This window comes from Gigantopelta aegis, chromosome 10 (assembly GCF_016097555.1).
Source record: "Gigantopelta aegis isolate Gae_Host chromosome 10, Gae_host_genome, whole genome shotgun sequence".
Lineage (NCBI taxonomy): Eukaryota > Metazoa > Mollusca > Gastropoda > Neomphalida > Peltospiridae > Gigantopelta > Gigantopelta aegis.
In genome coordinates, this window is record NC_054708.1 from 74,611,962 (window position 1) to 74,627,730 (window position 15,769).

At 36.0% G+C, this 15,769-nt stretch overlaps 1 protein-coding gene across 9 annotated transcripts in view; it reads right to left on the reverse strand.

Annotated features, from left to right (window-relative positions):
* LOC121384163 overlaps window positions 1-15,769 on the reverse strand; it is a 183,981-nt gene that overhangs the window by 56,554 nt on the left and 111,658 nt on the right. For 8 of the 9 annotated variants that reach the window (XM_041514419.1, XM_041514427.1, XM_041514425.1 and 5 more), the window contains 5 exons: window positions 13,465-13,735; window positions 10,590-10,670; window positions 4,159-4,305; window positions 2,791-2,925; window positions 1,586-1,718 (listed from right to left, as the gene is read on the reverse strand). In XM_041514419.1, the coding sequence (XP_041370353.1) occupies window positions 1,586-1,718; window positions 2,791-2,925; window positions 4,159-4,305; window positions 10,590-10,670; window positions 13,465-13,735 (767 nt within the window). Of the gene's footprint in view, window positions 1-1,585; window positions 1,719-2,790; window positions 2,926-4,158; window positions 4,306-6,018; window positions 6,212-10,589; window positions 10,671-13,464; window positions 13,736-15,769 lie in introns of those variants that run through there. The other variant, XM_041514428.1, reaches the window with a different exon arrangement.

The following is a 15,769-nucleotide window of genomic DNA, read 5'->3' on the forward strand; positions in this document are numbered from 1 at the left end:
CTAGTAACCTGATAGAATGACTGTACCGTGTCTTATATTTATGTACAACTTTACACATAACTTATGTTTTCGTTCTTTCGTGAATAGCTCTTCAGTCTTAGATTTATGTTTACGTGTAAAACTAGGCTTACGATGTTTTGTAAATATGTGTCCTGATTTACAGTATTACAAGTATCTACCTTGCCCCCCTAAATACTCTCCTTCTAATGACCTGATTTACAGTATTACAAGTCTCTACCTTTCCCCCCTAAATACTCTCCTTCTAATGACCTGATTTACAGTATTACAAGTCTCTACCTTGCCCCCTAAATACTCTCCTCTAATGACCTGATTTACAGTATTACAAGTATCTACCTTGCCCCCCTAAATACTCTCCTCTAATGACCTGATTTACAGTATTACAAGTCTCTACCTTGCCCCCCTAAATACTCTCCTTCTAATGACCTGATTTACAGTATTACAAGTCTCTACCTTGCCCCCCTAAATACTCTCCTTCTAATGACCTGATTTACAGTATTACAAGTATCTACCTTGCCCCCCTAAATACTCTCCTTCTAATGACCTGATTTACAGTATTACAAGTATCTACCTTGCCCCCCTAAATACTCTCCTTCTAATGACCTGATTTACAGTATTACAAGTATCTACCTTGCCCCCCTAAATACTCTCCTCTAATGACCTGATTTACAGTATTACAAGTATCTACCTTGCCCCCCTAAATACTCTCCTTCTAATGACCTGATTTACAGTATTACAAGTATCTACCTTGCCCCCCTAAATACTCTCCTTCTAATGACCTGATTTACAGTATTACAAGTATCTACCTTGCCCCCTAAATACTCTCCTTCTAATGACCTGATTTACAGTATTACAAGTATCTACCTTGCCCCCCTAAATACTCTCCTTCTAATGACCTGATTTACAGTATTACAAGTATCTACCTTGCCCCCCTAAATACTCTCCTTCTAATGACCTGATTTACAGTATTACAAGTATCTACCTTGCCACCCTAAATACTCTCCTCTAATGACCTGATTTACAGTATTACAAGTCTCTACCTTGCCACCCTAAATACTCTCCTTCTAATGACCTGATTTACAGTATTACAAGTCTCTACCTTGCCACCCTAAATACTCTCCTTCTAATGACCTGATTTACAGTATTACAAGTATCTACCTTGCCCCCCTAAATACTCTCCTCTAATGACCTGATTTACAGTATTACAAGTATCTACCTTGCTCCCTAAATACTCTCCTCTAATGACCTGATTTACAGTATTACAAGTCTCTACCTTGCCCCCCTAAATACTCTCCTTCTAATGACCTGATTTACAGTAATACAAGTCTCTACCTTGCCCCCCTAAATACTCTCCTTCTAATGACCTGATTTACAGTATTACAAGTCTCTACCTTGCCCCCCTAAATACTCTCCTTCTAATGACCTGATTTACAGTATTACAAGTCTCTACCTTGCCCCCCTAAATACTCTCCTCTAATGACCTGATTTACAGTATTACAAGTCTCTACCTTGCCCCCCTAAATACTCTCCTTCTAATGACCTGATTTACAGTATTACAATTATCTACCTTGTCCCCTCCAAAGAGAATGAGTTCCGCGTCGTCCATGGTGTCTGAGCCGGTGAACCGGATGCTGGACTGGATGAGAGACACATAGTCCAACTTCCACTTGTCGATCTCCGCCTCCAGCCACTGAACCTTCCTGCAAGTGGACAACTCATTAAAAACTACACAGTACCGATGGATGGATGGATAGATGAATATATGGGTTGATGGAGAAATGAATGGATGGATGGATGAATGGATAAGTGGGTGTTGGGTGGGAGGATGGATGGATGGAATGGATGGATGGACAGGCATGCATGCATGCCCCAAAACCATGCAGCATCCTGCAATTGGAAAACTCATTAATCACTACCCAGTACCGATGGATGGATGAATGGATGGGTGAATGGATAGAGGGATGGATGGATGGGTGAATGGATAGATGAGTGTTGGGTGGGAGGACGGATGGATGGACAGTTATGCATGTTCCAAACCCATGCAGCATCCTGCAATTGGAAAATCCATTAAACACTACCCAGTACCAGTGGATGAATGAATTGGTGGGTGTTGGGTGGGGAGGGAGGATGGATGGATGGATGGATGGATAGATGGATGGATGGATGGACGGACAGGCAAGCATGCCCCGAACCCATGCAGCATCCTGCAATTGGAAAATTCATTAAACACTACCTAGTACCAATGGATGGTTGGGTAGTGGATAGGTGAGTGGATGGATGGATGGGTGGGTGGGTGAATGGGTGGATGGATGGATGGATGGATGGATGGATGGATGGACGGACGGATGGATGGATGCATAGGTGAGTGGATGGATGGATGGATAGGCAGATGGATTGATGGATGGACAGGAATGCATGCCCCAAACTACTGTGCAGCTTCTTGCAATTGGAAAACTCATTACCCAGGACCTCGGATAAATTGACAGATGAACAGATAGATGGATGAAAATGGACGTCTCCAGCCACCATAGCTTCTTGTTATTGGATGGATGGATGGATGGATGGATGGATGGATAGATGGATGGATGGATAGCAGTTTGGATAGATGTACAGCATATTTTTACTTGATAATGACAAAGTATATATTTAACCCCTGAATTGACTAGCATTAATTAAACAACACATGTGTTATAATGTCTTAATTAACAACGAAACAACATGTTTATCCCCTAAATCTTGATAAATATCACCACCAGTAAAGTTGTAACTAACCCATCCTGTTCCTCAAATGCTGACTGCTCATTTGTTCTCAACTTGGCAAGTCGCCGCACTTCCTCGTTCAAAAATCGGTTTTGGTTTTGTAAAACCCGAATACGTTCTTGCAAATCTTTTGAGATTCTTGACGTCCTGAAACACAAGTACCAGCATCTGATGAGAAATTAGTCACTTTCAGAAACAAAGTTCTCATTCTTTTTTAAAATGACAACAATACACCAACATAAGGACAGTCAGCCAAACCTAAGTGACACTTCAGATGTATGGAAATGGATAATCTAAACAATAAAATCTAAGTAATATCCGATTTCAATTACCAAAAAGAATAATATGCTGTAGTATTTAAAAAGTAGGGTCTGCATTTCACTGTAAGTGCATATATCTCTCAAATGCAGAAGAAAAAATAAGTCTTTTGAATTGTGGCTAAATTATGCTTGCTTGCTGAAACTGTGTTATGTCCCTATATCCATTCAGGGTTCAGGCACATCCACCCCAAGCCAAATCTTTGGCATGGACTTGGAGCTGATTCTTACTGTGAGAACGCCTCAGTTGTAACGACATTAGTCTTATACGACAAGTCGTATCAAAGTCATAATGATTAGAATTTGTCCTGTTTCTCACGACAAATCGTAAGCTTTCAGCCAATCAAATCATATTAAAGTTGAACTATCAAGAGTTCTGTAAATTTGAATGGCTTTTTGTTTGTTTGTGTGTTTGTTTACAAACATGTAAAAATATCCGGATTTCATGGATCCATAAAACCTATTATTGTCTAAAATGTGGTTAATAATTGTTTTATTACATAATACCATCAATATGTTTTGGACATTGATATTTTCATTATTTCAGTGAATTTTTTATGTACTTATATTTCCCGCAAAATATGTTTAAACTGGCAAGGGATCTTATCACGTAACATATCTTCTCACACGATACGATTCTAGTCACTACTAGAAGTCGTTGTTCCAATTATTTTAGTTTAATGAGTCAGTTAAGCTGTAAGTATGAATGAATGAATGAATGAACAAATAAATAAATGAATGAATGAATGTTTAATGATATGGACAAGGAGAATGATTTAAAACTGATGCTATAAATGTGGTGACAGATGTGAAAAAGTGGATAGAAATTTGATTGTGGATGTGAAAAAGGAAACAAGAAATTTGGTTGTGGGTGTAAAGAAGAAACAAGAAATTTGGTTGTGGATGTGAAAATGGAGCTAGAAATTTGGTTGTGAATGTAAAAAATGAACAAGAAATTTGGTTGCGGATGCGAAAAAGTAATGAGAAATTGAGTTATGAATGTGAAAAAGTAATGATAAATGTGATGACAGATGTGAAATATGGGCTAGAAATAAAACCGTACCTCTTCTTGCTGTCGTAAGCCTGATCCCCATGTCCAAGTTGACCTAGTTTCTCATCGAGGTCTCCGATAATCTCATCCTTCTGTTTCATAATCTCCTGGATGCATGTCTGCCGGTTCATAATCTTCGCCAGCTCACATTTTGTAGCTCTGAAAAAACAAAACCACCAATATCAGACAGGGTGTAAAAACAAAACCACCACACCAATCAGGGTGTTCATAATCTTTGTCATATCACAATTTGAAGTTCTCCAAAACCAGGTCGAGAGACAACATAATTATTATTAATACCTGGGCCGAGTTCAACCAGACCGAGAAGAAAAAAGTCCTCTAGACTTCATGGTAAACCGAATGGCCACACTGGGAACAAATAGTTTGTATATGTTTGCTGGCTGAACTTAGGGCTGGTGGGTCTGCTGAGTGTGTACCACAAATCAAATCACACAGATAACAGTCGTAACATATGTGGTAAAAACAGCCTTACACAACTTTTCAATCAACATATACACAGTGAGAGAAATAAGGAAAATTTTTCACTAGTCCACTGGACAAATACATCTAAAAATCTACTTGTCCAACAATATTTTTATTTGTTCAAATAAATAGTTTGTTTTATTCAAGTACAAGGACAATGTTTTCCATTGCTCAAAGTGAAACGTCTTTGAACATTTTCACTTGTTCACTGGACAACCACCAAGGTACATTTTGTTTTTCCGAGCAGATTTTCACTTGTCAGGACAAATGCTTATTTCAAACACTGATACACCATGGATATAAATACTTCAACCCCTCACACTTATAGCAAATCAGAAGAAATAAAAATTGGAGGTTACGCTGTTAGTTTCCGACATGATGGGAAGCATCTTTGACGTCCTAGTATCACATAAAAAATATCCTCTTTTTAGAAGCACCTCACGTGTTTCAAGGCACAATAGCTGCTGTTATATCGATAGTAGTTCAACTTAATTACAGGAATTTACTGGCCGGATAAAACAGCATTTTGTGATAACAAACACTCAAATCTGTCACAAATGGCAGGACTGGTAGTATTAACTGAACTATTAAAAATAGATACACTTTGAACTTTGACCCAATGAGATGCTATTTGGTGTACTTCTACCTACACTATACATACTTAGTTGTGAACTCCAGTACTGGGATAAGAACCCAGAACCTACCAACCTCAGTGAAACACAGGGATACTGAGGCTGGAAAGATGGGATTCAGCTCAATGGTAGAGTGCTTAACAGACATGTGATGTCAGAGTACCAATATTATTAATAGGCCCTTTGCTTTTTCTGTCCGTATTACAAATACCAGACCGATCCCCACCGGTTGGCCCACTGGGCTAATTTTCATTTCAGCCAGTGCTCCACAACTGATGTGACAAATGTTGTGGTATGTACTATCCTGTCTGTAGGATGTTGCATATAAAAACATTTCTTGCTGCTAGTCAGAAAGAGTAGTCCATTGTGTGGTGGCAGTGGGTTTCCTCTCTCATTATCTGTGTGATCCTTAACTACATGTACGACGCCATAAGTATAACTAAAATGTATTGAGTGCGTAATTAAATAAAACACTCCTTCCTTCCAACTACCACTTTATGATTTGTATATCTAAGGCCATGATATATGCTATCCAATGTGAATAAGTGCATACAGAAAACCCCTTAGTGTTAATCATTAAGAATAGCCCATATGACATAAAATATTTTTCTCTCATGTTTTTGACAGTCACAATTACCATTATGTTGGCACCTGATAGTCATAGTTTAAAAAAAATGTGCTAGGATGTCATTAAACAAACTTCTTTTTTTATTTACTTTTCAAAGCCTGTACCCAGAATCCTCATTCCTAAACATACCTTCTCCACCGCTTCCAGCCAATCAAAATCTCCATTCTTCAGCTGGAAACACATCACAATTACCTCCCTTTACTTTATCCATCACTTGCCATACTGTTCTTCACTATTTCTAACACATCTTTACTACTAAACATTTCACCAACACCTTCATCCAACACATCCAACATCATAAGAAAGTTCCTCTGACAACAGTTATTAGTTGTTTCCTCTTGAACAGGTAGAATAAGAAGCCAAACATAATCCAAATTCTTTGCTTTCAGTCAGATCATTATGACATCCATATTACAGGTAATAATTGCATAAGAATCACATGTTCATTAAACATATTTTATGAAGACAATCTGTCACTGAAATTTCTAAGTCCAAAACATAAACAAATTGTAGTTTTTGAGATGTATTAAGTCTCTAAAAATGTTAGATCTCTAAAAAAAGGTTTTCTTTTTTCTTTTGTCTCTAAACTTTTTACATCTCTGAAATGTTTTCTTCTTTCTTTAGTTTCTAAAAATGTTAGATCTCTAAAAAAAAAGTTTTCTTTTTTTTCCTTAAGACAATTAAATTTTGAATTGTGTCAATCGTGTCTCCCACTTGCACATCATAGACGTACACATAAAACTATGTGTGAGAAAAGAGAACTCCTACTCAGTACGTCTTTCAATATATAGGCGTGCTTTGTTTGGTATTTCTGGACTAACCCAGTTAATACAATAATGAAACTTTCCTTCCATCTTATTTACACAGTCTGGTGTGACAAAGTTTACAATGCATACAAACACTCGGGAATTATTTCATCAATATTCACGACTATCAATTTTTGCAATCTGTTGCCTTTTGGAATAAAGATTTTGTATTAGCCCTTAGTTGACAAATTCAAGTGAGAACAGTAAGCCATATAAAAATATAACACGTTTGAGTTGCTGCCTCAAAATGCATAATTATATACAGTGGGTTCTGGAATAAAAATTTTGCATTAGCCCCGAGTTGTCAGTTTCAAGTTCGTACAGTAAGCCATATAAAAATATAACAACACGTTTGAGTTGCTACCTCAGTTATATACGGTGGGTTCTGTCCATACAGACACCTGTGTAAACTGGATTTCTGTGTATACCGACACAATCTCAAAGTCTTGTAACAACAGCTTAAGTAATATCTACTCCAGAACTTTACAAGTGTAACCAGACACATATATTTCATCAAACCTCTCTCCTAATCCACTCTAGCTGTGTAGAACTGTTTTTACCCATTCAGTACTGAATTGACATTGCCAAAGAATTCCAATATATAGAAAACATATGGCATGATTATTGAAGCTATGGGTCTGGAGGGGCTCCCCCCACCTAGGGCCTCCACAAATCCGAAATATTGGATGCCAGTACTCAAGGGTTAAACTGAACCCAGATCCGAGTACCTGACACTTACACTAGATGATAATGAGACTAAGGAATAAAGTAAAATATGCATCTTAATTCCAGTGCTGAACATGGATACCAAATATTGGATGTCAGTACTCGAGGGTTAAACTGAACCCAGATCTGAGTACCTGACACTTACACTAGATGATAATGAGACTAAGGAATAAAGTAAAATATGCATCTTAATTCCAGTGCTGAACATGGATGCCAAATAATGGATGTCAGTACTCGAGGGTTAAACTGAACCCAGATCTGAGTACCTGACACTTACACTAGATGATAATGAGACTAAGGAATAAAGTAAAATATGCATCTTAATTCCAGTGCTGAACATGGATGCCAAATATTGGATGTCAGTACTCGAGGGTTAAACTGAACCCAGATCTGAGTACCTGACACTTACACTAGATGACAGTGAGACTAACGAATAAAGTAAAATAGCATTATGCATCTTAATTCCAGCACTGAACATGGATGCCAAATCATGACATTGTATTGCATTCCACACATTTGACTTTTGTTGTCCATCCATGTCTCATAGCCCTATCATGTAACCGGTGGCAAGCATAGGGAAAAATGACGTAAACGATATAATTAAATGAGAGTGCTCTTTCTTACACGGGTACTCGAGTCCTGTGAATGGACTCGAGCATGAGCCTGTGCCCTGGTACTTGAGTACTCATGGTTACCCTACCCCCACCCATTCCGTTCACTTTTGTTATTTGTATTATAATGATAAAGATTTCTTGAAATGGCATTGTGAAAGAATTCCAATTTACAGAAGACAGAAGCTGGGAGGCCCCCCCCCCCCCCCCATCTCAATTAAAATGATAAAGAGTACTTGAAATGGCCCAACATGCACCCAGAGCATCTATGATACAAATCTTAATAAGCTTCCCTAACTAGTTTCAGGACTTCTGTTTACAATAGTAATCAATAGTCATATGTATGCCTCAACACTCCAGGGCTGTATTGGGGGTGAGGTGTGGGAAGAGGGCATAATTTTTTTTTTTAAATATATACATTTCTTTTAAATGCCCTTTTTATTTCGGCTCAAAAGACCTTATATTATATTAGCTATCTTCTGATTCTTTTTGTTGACAATGACAACAATATGTTTTCCAAAGCTTCAATATATTTAAGCAAAACTGGACGTATAAACATTTTGTCCACTACATCAAATTTATTCAAACCTTAAATGCAAATCAAATTCTCCACTGTTTAATTAGAAATACAAAAAAAAAAAAAAAAAAAAAAATTTCAGTGCATCCGTTTATTTAAGCATAACAGGAAATGAAAAAAAGCTTTTATTTAACATAAATGGAAATAATAATAAAAAAGTTTCCCAACGAATTAACTTATTAAAATTACCATAAATAGAAAGATGTTTTTTAACATATGAAGTTATTAAAACAACAGAATAAAAAAAAAAACTTAGTGCCTCAACATTTAAGCCTAACTGGAATATAACTGGTTTACAGCAATGCCACATTTCAAATGATCATTATTTAAGGGTCCGATTGCCACATGACCACTCACAATCACAGCATGACCAAACAAAATGAACACAACAGCTGGCAATTAATTAGTGAATTAGTGATTCGAGAACAGAAAATAAATAAACGATAACATTACAATACATATCGCTATTCGTGCCACACATTTATATATATATATATATCTCACAAAGCATGCTCCAACATTGTAGAAAAAAAATCAATAAAATGGTAGGACTTAAGAGATAATGTGTACTGGTATTACTAAGAATGGTGGTTAATGCCACTGTTGTTAAGACTGGTAGGCGGTGGGATCACACCCCAGTACTGGCTCCCATCCCAGTTTCCACCTAGAGTTAGTGCACAACTCGATAGGAAGCGCAAAGCTATGTTCACACACACACACACACACAATTGCTATATTCACATAAACAAGTATATATATGTGGATAAAGTTAGAGAAAACAAATCATAAATTAATGTTTTCAGTGGAGGTTTTCATACGTCTGGATATATAAGCATCCAGATTCAGACAAAATTCTTTTGATCCTCCAGATTCAGACAAAATTCTTTTGATCACCCAATGTGTTGTATCCACATGCTACAGTGCACACTGGAAGATGACAAAATATAACTAGCCCCAAAATGACATTTGGAAAAAACCTGTCGCCATGCAAACACATATTTCTTTCATAATCATACATTATGAGAACAAAACGTCAAATTGACACTGTCCATTTCCACATTTTATTAAATCACTAGCCACACGCACGCATGCACACACCCATGCATACCCACACAGAAACACACACCTATGCATACCCACACAGAAACACACACACAGACATACCCACACAGAAACACACACACAGACATACCCACAGAAACACACACACAGACATACCCACACAGAAACACACACACAGACATACATACATAATTACAGACTTCCCACCATTATATGATTTACTCTATTCTGATTGCATTTATCGATGTATAACAGTCACAAAGTTAGTATAAAATCACTTTGTTATTTGTGACTGTTATAAATTAATAAATTCAGAATAAATTACAAACTATTCTTAAATAAACATAGCTTTAGCCTACATACAGATAAGACTAAAAGCAGTCCAGATAACTGACTGAATATTTAAAAAAACAAGGAATTGCTTTAATTCCAAAGTTTTTCCAGAGTTTTTTGCTAAGTTTTATCTCTGTTGTTTTTTTAATCTGGAAGTGCAAAATTATTATAGAAGAATATACTCTATTTATAAGGAATGTTTATATATGCAGAACTAATAATGTATACACGTGTTATATTTATGGTATATAAATAAACACCTGTTCTATTTCATTTACTGGAAAGGGAAAATACATCAGCATATTTTAATCTATGATTGTTAGATATCTAACATATATTATATACCGGTATGTAAATATCATCTTAAATACGGATTAAGTTGTGCTCTTTTACTTGAGGTGTCCAAAAGTTTTTGTCTTGTTTTTTGTCCAAAAGTTACATACATATCAGATAATGATGGTATTTTAAATGGAAATATTAGTGGGGCAGAGTGAGGCAGGGCAGGCGGGGCGGGCAGGGTGTGCGTCGAGGGTCCTTAAACAAATATTCCTTTCTTTTTCAACCAACACAAGTTTCAATACTCACATTAGATCTTTCTCAAGTTCCATAACTCTTCCAACTGCATCCTGGGTGTCAATGGCGGAGTCACTGGATGCAGACAGAGAACTAGAAAGTGACACACAAATAAATAATTATATTCATAATAAAATATTCATAATAAGCAACAGAACCAGTTAAACAATTAATAGCCCAAACTGACTTACTTTGTGAATATGTTTTACAAAATTCAAACCTTTGAACGGCAACAGGTGCTATGTTGTTATACTGTCACGAAATGGGCATAGGAATCGATGAACTACAACAATGTTGTTTTAAATAATATTCATTGTAACTTTTTAATGGCAGTAAAAAATTTTGGACAGGCTTAAGCCAATATTAGGACCTTTACCCATTAGGGGTGGGAATTGGTGAACTGTAAAAAAGAGGAAATCAAGAGGGGTCCGGGGTGGTGAACTGTAAAAAAGAGGAAATCTAGAGGAGTCCGGGGACAAGGACGATTAAAATGTGAGGAAACACAATGTTCCATGAGAGGAAAACCTATGATCCAAGGAGAATTCCCACCCCTGATCCATAAATGTAAAAACAGATATTGTCATATAAAGCAAGATGACAGACAATATTGATATAAAAAACAGTATAGCCATTCAATTTAATGCTGTTGGAATGATTACATGTCAGTGAAATTGGACAATACTGACATTTACTTTTTTATATTTTAGTTATCAGATTTCTACTATAATTACAACTCCTTCTAAATTCTGACCAAGAATTGTTTTCAAGACTGTTGGTACTATAGGATAACTTCAAAATACATGTGCATAAAATTCTAAAGCTGTGGGCAAAAATCTTGATAACAGAATATATAGTTCTGGTATCCCACACACTCATCCCCCCCCCCCCCCCCCCCCCAAAAAAAATAAAAATAAATCAAAATACAAAAAACAACAACGACAACTTATGTAATGACTATCAGTTGAGTTAAATCAATATTAAACACTGTCCAGAAAATGTAAACATTTCAGGAAGAGAGATCTTTCAGCACACTGTAATATTATATTGTAACTTCATAAAACTGACTACACTGATTGTAATAATATGAATAATTATTTTTATAACTTTATTATTACTACTACCAAGTGTTGTTATTAGAATTCAAGACCATGAATTTATGAAGTTACAATATAATATTATTCAATATTCAATATAATTCTATTAATTACCCATGATATCCATGTCATAAACTCATGTGATAATTTTAGTGTATTAACCCGGTTAATAATGGTATGCAAATTTGCAAGGTCTCTAGGTAATATGTTGCTATGGATGGGTCATTTGCTTACAAACCAACAAGACCTGTTTACCTGAGTATAATGTTTTCAAAGATTTAGTTAAAATATGCGACGTCAAACTAATTTGTGCTAATCGTGATGACGTCATATTACAGATGGAGGCGACTTTAGTACTGTGATTTACTAAAAATTTAATTAAAATGTTATTTTAGAAGTGTTATAAGATAAATAATGTACAATAAACTCATGTTTTTTAATATGAAAAATATCAACCTTATCTAGTTAATCGGTATTTGTCTCGGTAGAGCCTTGATAAATACCGATTAACATAGACTCGGTTGATATTTTCCATATTAAAATATACCCGTGACGAATCCTCTATATATTATATTATAACTTCATAAACTGATTACATTGATTATAATAATATGCATTATTATTTTTATAACTTTATTATTACTACATGTAGCTGATTTATTAGTGACAGAAAAGGGGTTAAAGTATTTGCATACCAAGCCAAGTACACAAGGTTGCAATATAAAAATTGTACACGGTAATTATTATAATGAAATGTTAAATGAGAACAGCATGTGTAATTAGCTGTGCAATATTAACCTAAAGTAATAATATTACTGAAGGTGTGTAACTCAAAAGCTTTTGTGTTTTACACAGATCTCTATCTATATATGGGCAATATATGTTGGCAAATAAATAACACCTACAATCAAATTCAACGCATTATTGCAAATATAATATTATCTATTACACAGGCTTCATTTGTTGTTGAACCAAACTGCTTTAGATTGATGCTTATTAATAAAAGAGAAATAACTGCTGATTTTGTTTTTCTATTTTGGAGGAGCCCATTCTTCATGCTAAAGAGTCATCCTTCAATCTAATTAGCCATTCTTCAACTTAATGAGCCATCCTGAATACTAACAAGCCATCTTTTAAGCTGAGATCATACCACTATTGTAGCCAATCATACCACTACTGTAGCCAATCATACCACTACTGTAGCCAATCATACCACTACTGTAGCCTATCATACCACTACTGTAGCCTATCATACCACTATTGTAGCCAATCATACCACTATTGTAGTCTATCATACCACTACTGTAGCCAATCATACCACTACTGTAGCCAATCATACCACTACTGTAGCCTATCATACCACTATTGTAGTCTATCTTACCACTACTGTAGCCTATCATACCACTATTGTAGTCTATCATACCACTACTGTAGCCTATCATACCACTATTGTAGTCTATCATACCACTACTGTAGCCTATCATACCACTATTGTAGTCTATCATACCACTACTGTAGCCAATCATACCACTACTGTAGCCAATCATACCACTACTGTAGCCAATCATACCACTACTGTAGCCAATCAGCAGCATGTTGGTGACAAATTTAGTTTTAATGACAAAAGAAAAGAAAAAAAAGTACCCCCATAAGAGTGTACTTGTGATGAGTTGGTCTATGTACCCTTTTCCCCAGTAGTCTCTCCTACACTCACAATATTTCCTGGATTCACCACTGCAAAAGCACACAAATAGGTGATCTTCTAACTACTACAGATACAACAGCGTTCAAACCTGTGTCTGCGATCCTCGGAAACCCCCGATTCATTGTAGCTATCACTGTCATTTTCCATGTGCATCTTCAAACGCAACTTCTGACCCCAGCTGCTGTCCTTCGACTTCCTTCTCTTTGACTTGTCTCCAAAGATATCATCGCTGTCGGCAGCACTACCACTGCTAGACTCACCGCCAGGATTTCCCACCTTGTTGATGGCATTCGGACCACAAGAGTCCATGCTGATGGACATCTGACGGTTGTATGGGTAGACAAATGATTCAGGGATTTCTGTAATAAAGACATATAGGACATGGTGAATGGCAAAAATATTTTGTGAATGGTCACCATCTGCATCCATATTAATGGATATCTGATAGTTGTATGGGTAGACATATGATTCAGGGATTTCTGTAATAAAGACATATAAGACAATGTCAATGGCATAAATACTATATGGATCCACATTAATGGATATTTAATAGTTGTATGGGTAGACATATGATTCGGGTATTTCTGTAATAAAGACAGTTAAGACATTGTCGGGTAAATACCATATGGATCCATATTAATGGATATTTAATAGCTGTATGGTTAAACATGATTCAGGTATTTCTGTAATAAGACATTAAGAATGGCATAAATGCCATATGGATTCATACTAATGGATATTTAATAGCTGTGTGGGTAGACCTACAATTTTCGATATTTCTGTAATAAAAACATATGAGACTTTGTGAATGGCATTGATGCCATAATTATGCAGCCATATACTAATGGACATTTGATGGTTGTATGGGTAGAAGTACAATTTCTCTAATGAAGACGTAAGACCTTATAAATGATATTATACACCCTACTAATGAAATATGATTTTGATATTTATATATGACATAAACATACCATATGGATCTATACAAAGGTACATTTGATGGTTGTACAACTCAATCCAGGTGTTTTTGTAGTAAAGACTTTGCAATTGGTATTAATAGCAAAGAAAACACATAATTCTTTAACCTCAAAGAATAATGGGTGCAAAACAGAGATGCAGTAACTGTACTGGTACATTTTACCTGTTGGTCACCATCTATACATTTTTCCACTTTTCTGCACTAGTAAATGAAATTATTTGGTTATAATTTTGTTTGTGCATGTGATTTAAGATGTAATTTACTGAAAACAAAAAAAAAAAAAAACAAGTTAAACCCCTCATATATACATTTCCTGTTATTTATTTAAAAAATTAAAAAAGTAAGGTTCCAACATTGTGCAGCTGCCAGTCTGGCAGTGTGAAAACAGAGTGCATGTTTTATGTTGTCTGTTGCCAGATCTATTCATGTCAGCACAGACAAAGTGTGTTTTGTCACATTAATTCTGTACGTTTCTTTTTTCGACCGGGGGACGGGGATGGGAAGTAGCCCAGTGGTAAAGTGCTCGCTTGATGCGCAGTCGGTCTAGGATAGATCCCCATTGGTGGGCCCTTGTTATAATAATGAAAAAATTTAGTGGGTTTTCTCTCTAGAACTATATGTCAAAATTACCAAATGTTTGACATCCAATAGTCAAAAATTAATAAATCAATTTGCTCTAGTAGTGTTGTTAAACAAAACAAACTTCTTTTTCGACTGGTACCCTACTCACAAGACCCAGACCCAGACCCAGACCCAAACCCAAACCCAGATCCAGAACCAGATCCAGTGTGTTTTGGGCCTAATGCAGTTGAGACTGTTAAAATATAGTAAACAATATCCAAATGGTTCAAAACATCTTTGTTATTAAAGTGAAATGTCATATTAGTCAGCAAGGTGTGAATAGCATCACACTTTGTCATCAGTTTTGAACACACATGCTGTCAATATATCCATTCCTTAACTGTACTGAGTGGCAGTGTGCATGTTTAACATGATCAATGGTTAACAAGTAAGACATTAAACCCACTGCCATTATGTATTCAGTTTATATCCCTTGTGCAATAATTTCCATTGGCACTCATTAAAGCTTGTAACAGATGAACATTATTTCACTTGGGACATGCATTTCATACAAAATGGAAGACTGGATAATAACCTTAATATTCTATATAATTCTGCATACTTTACTGCTTTCACAATAATATTTTGTTATAATACACCACTAGGGCAAATGTATTTAAATAAACAGTAGTTTAGTATTATTCATGAGCATACACTGTACATTATCTGCTTAGAGAAAATATATGTACAGTGAAACCTCTCAAAACCAGACCCTCTGTAAACCGGAATTCCCTCAAAACCGGACCTTCTGTAAACCAGAATTCCCTCAAAACCGGACCCTCTGTAAACTGGA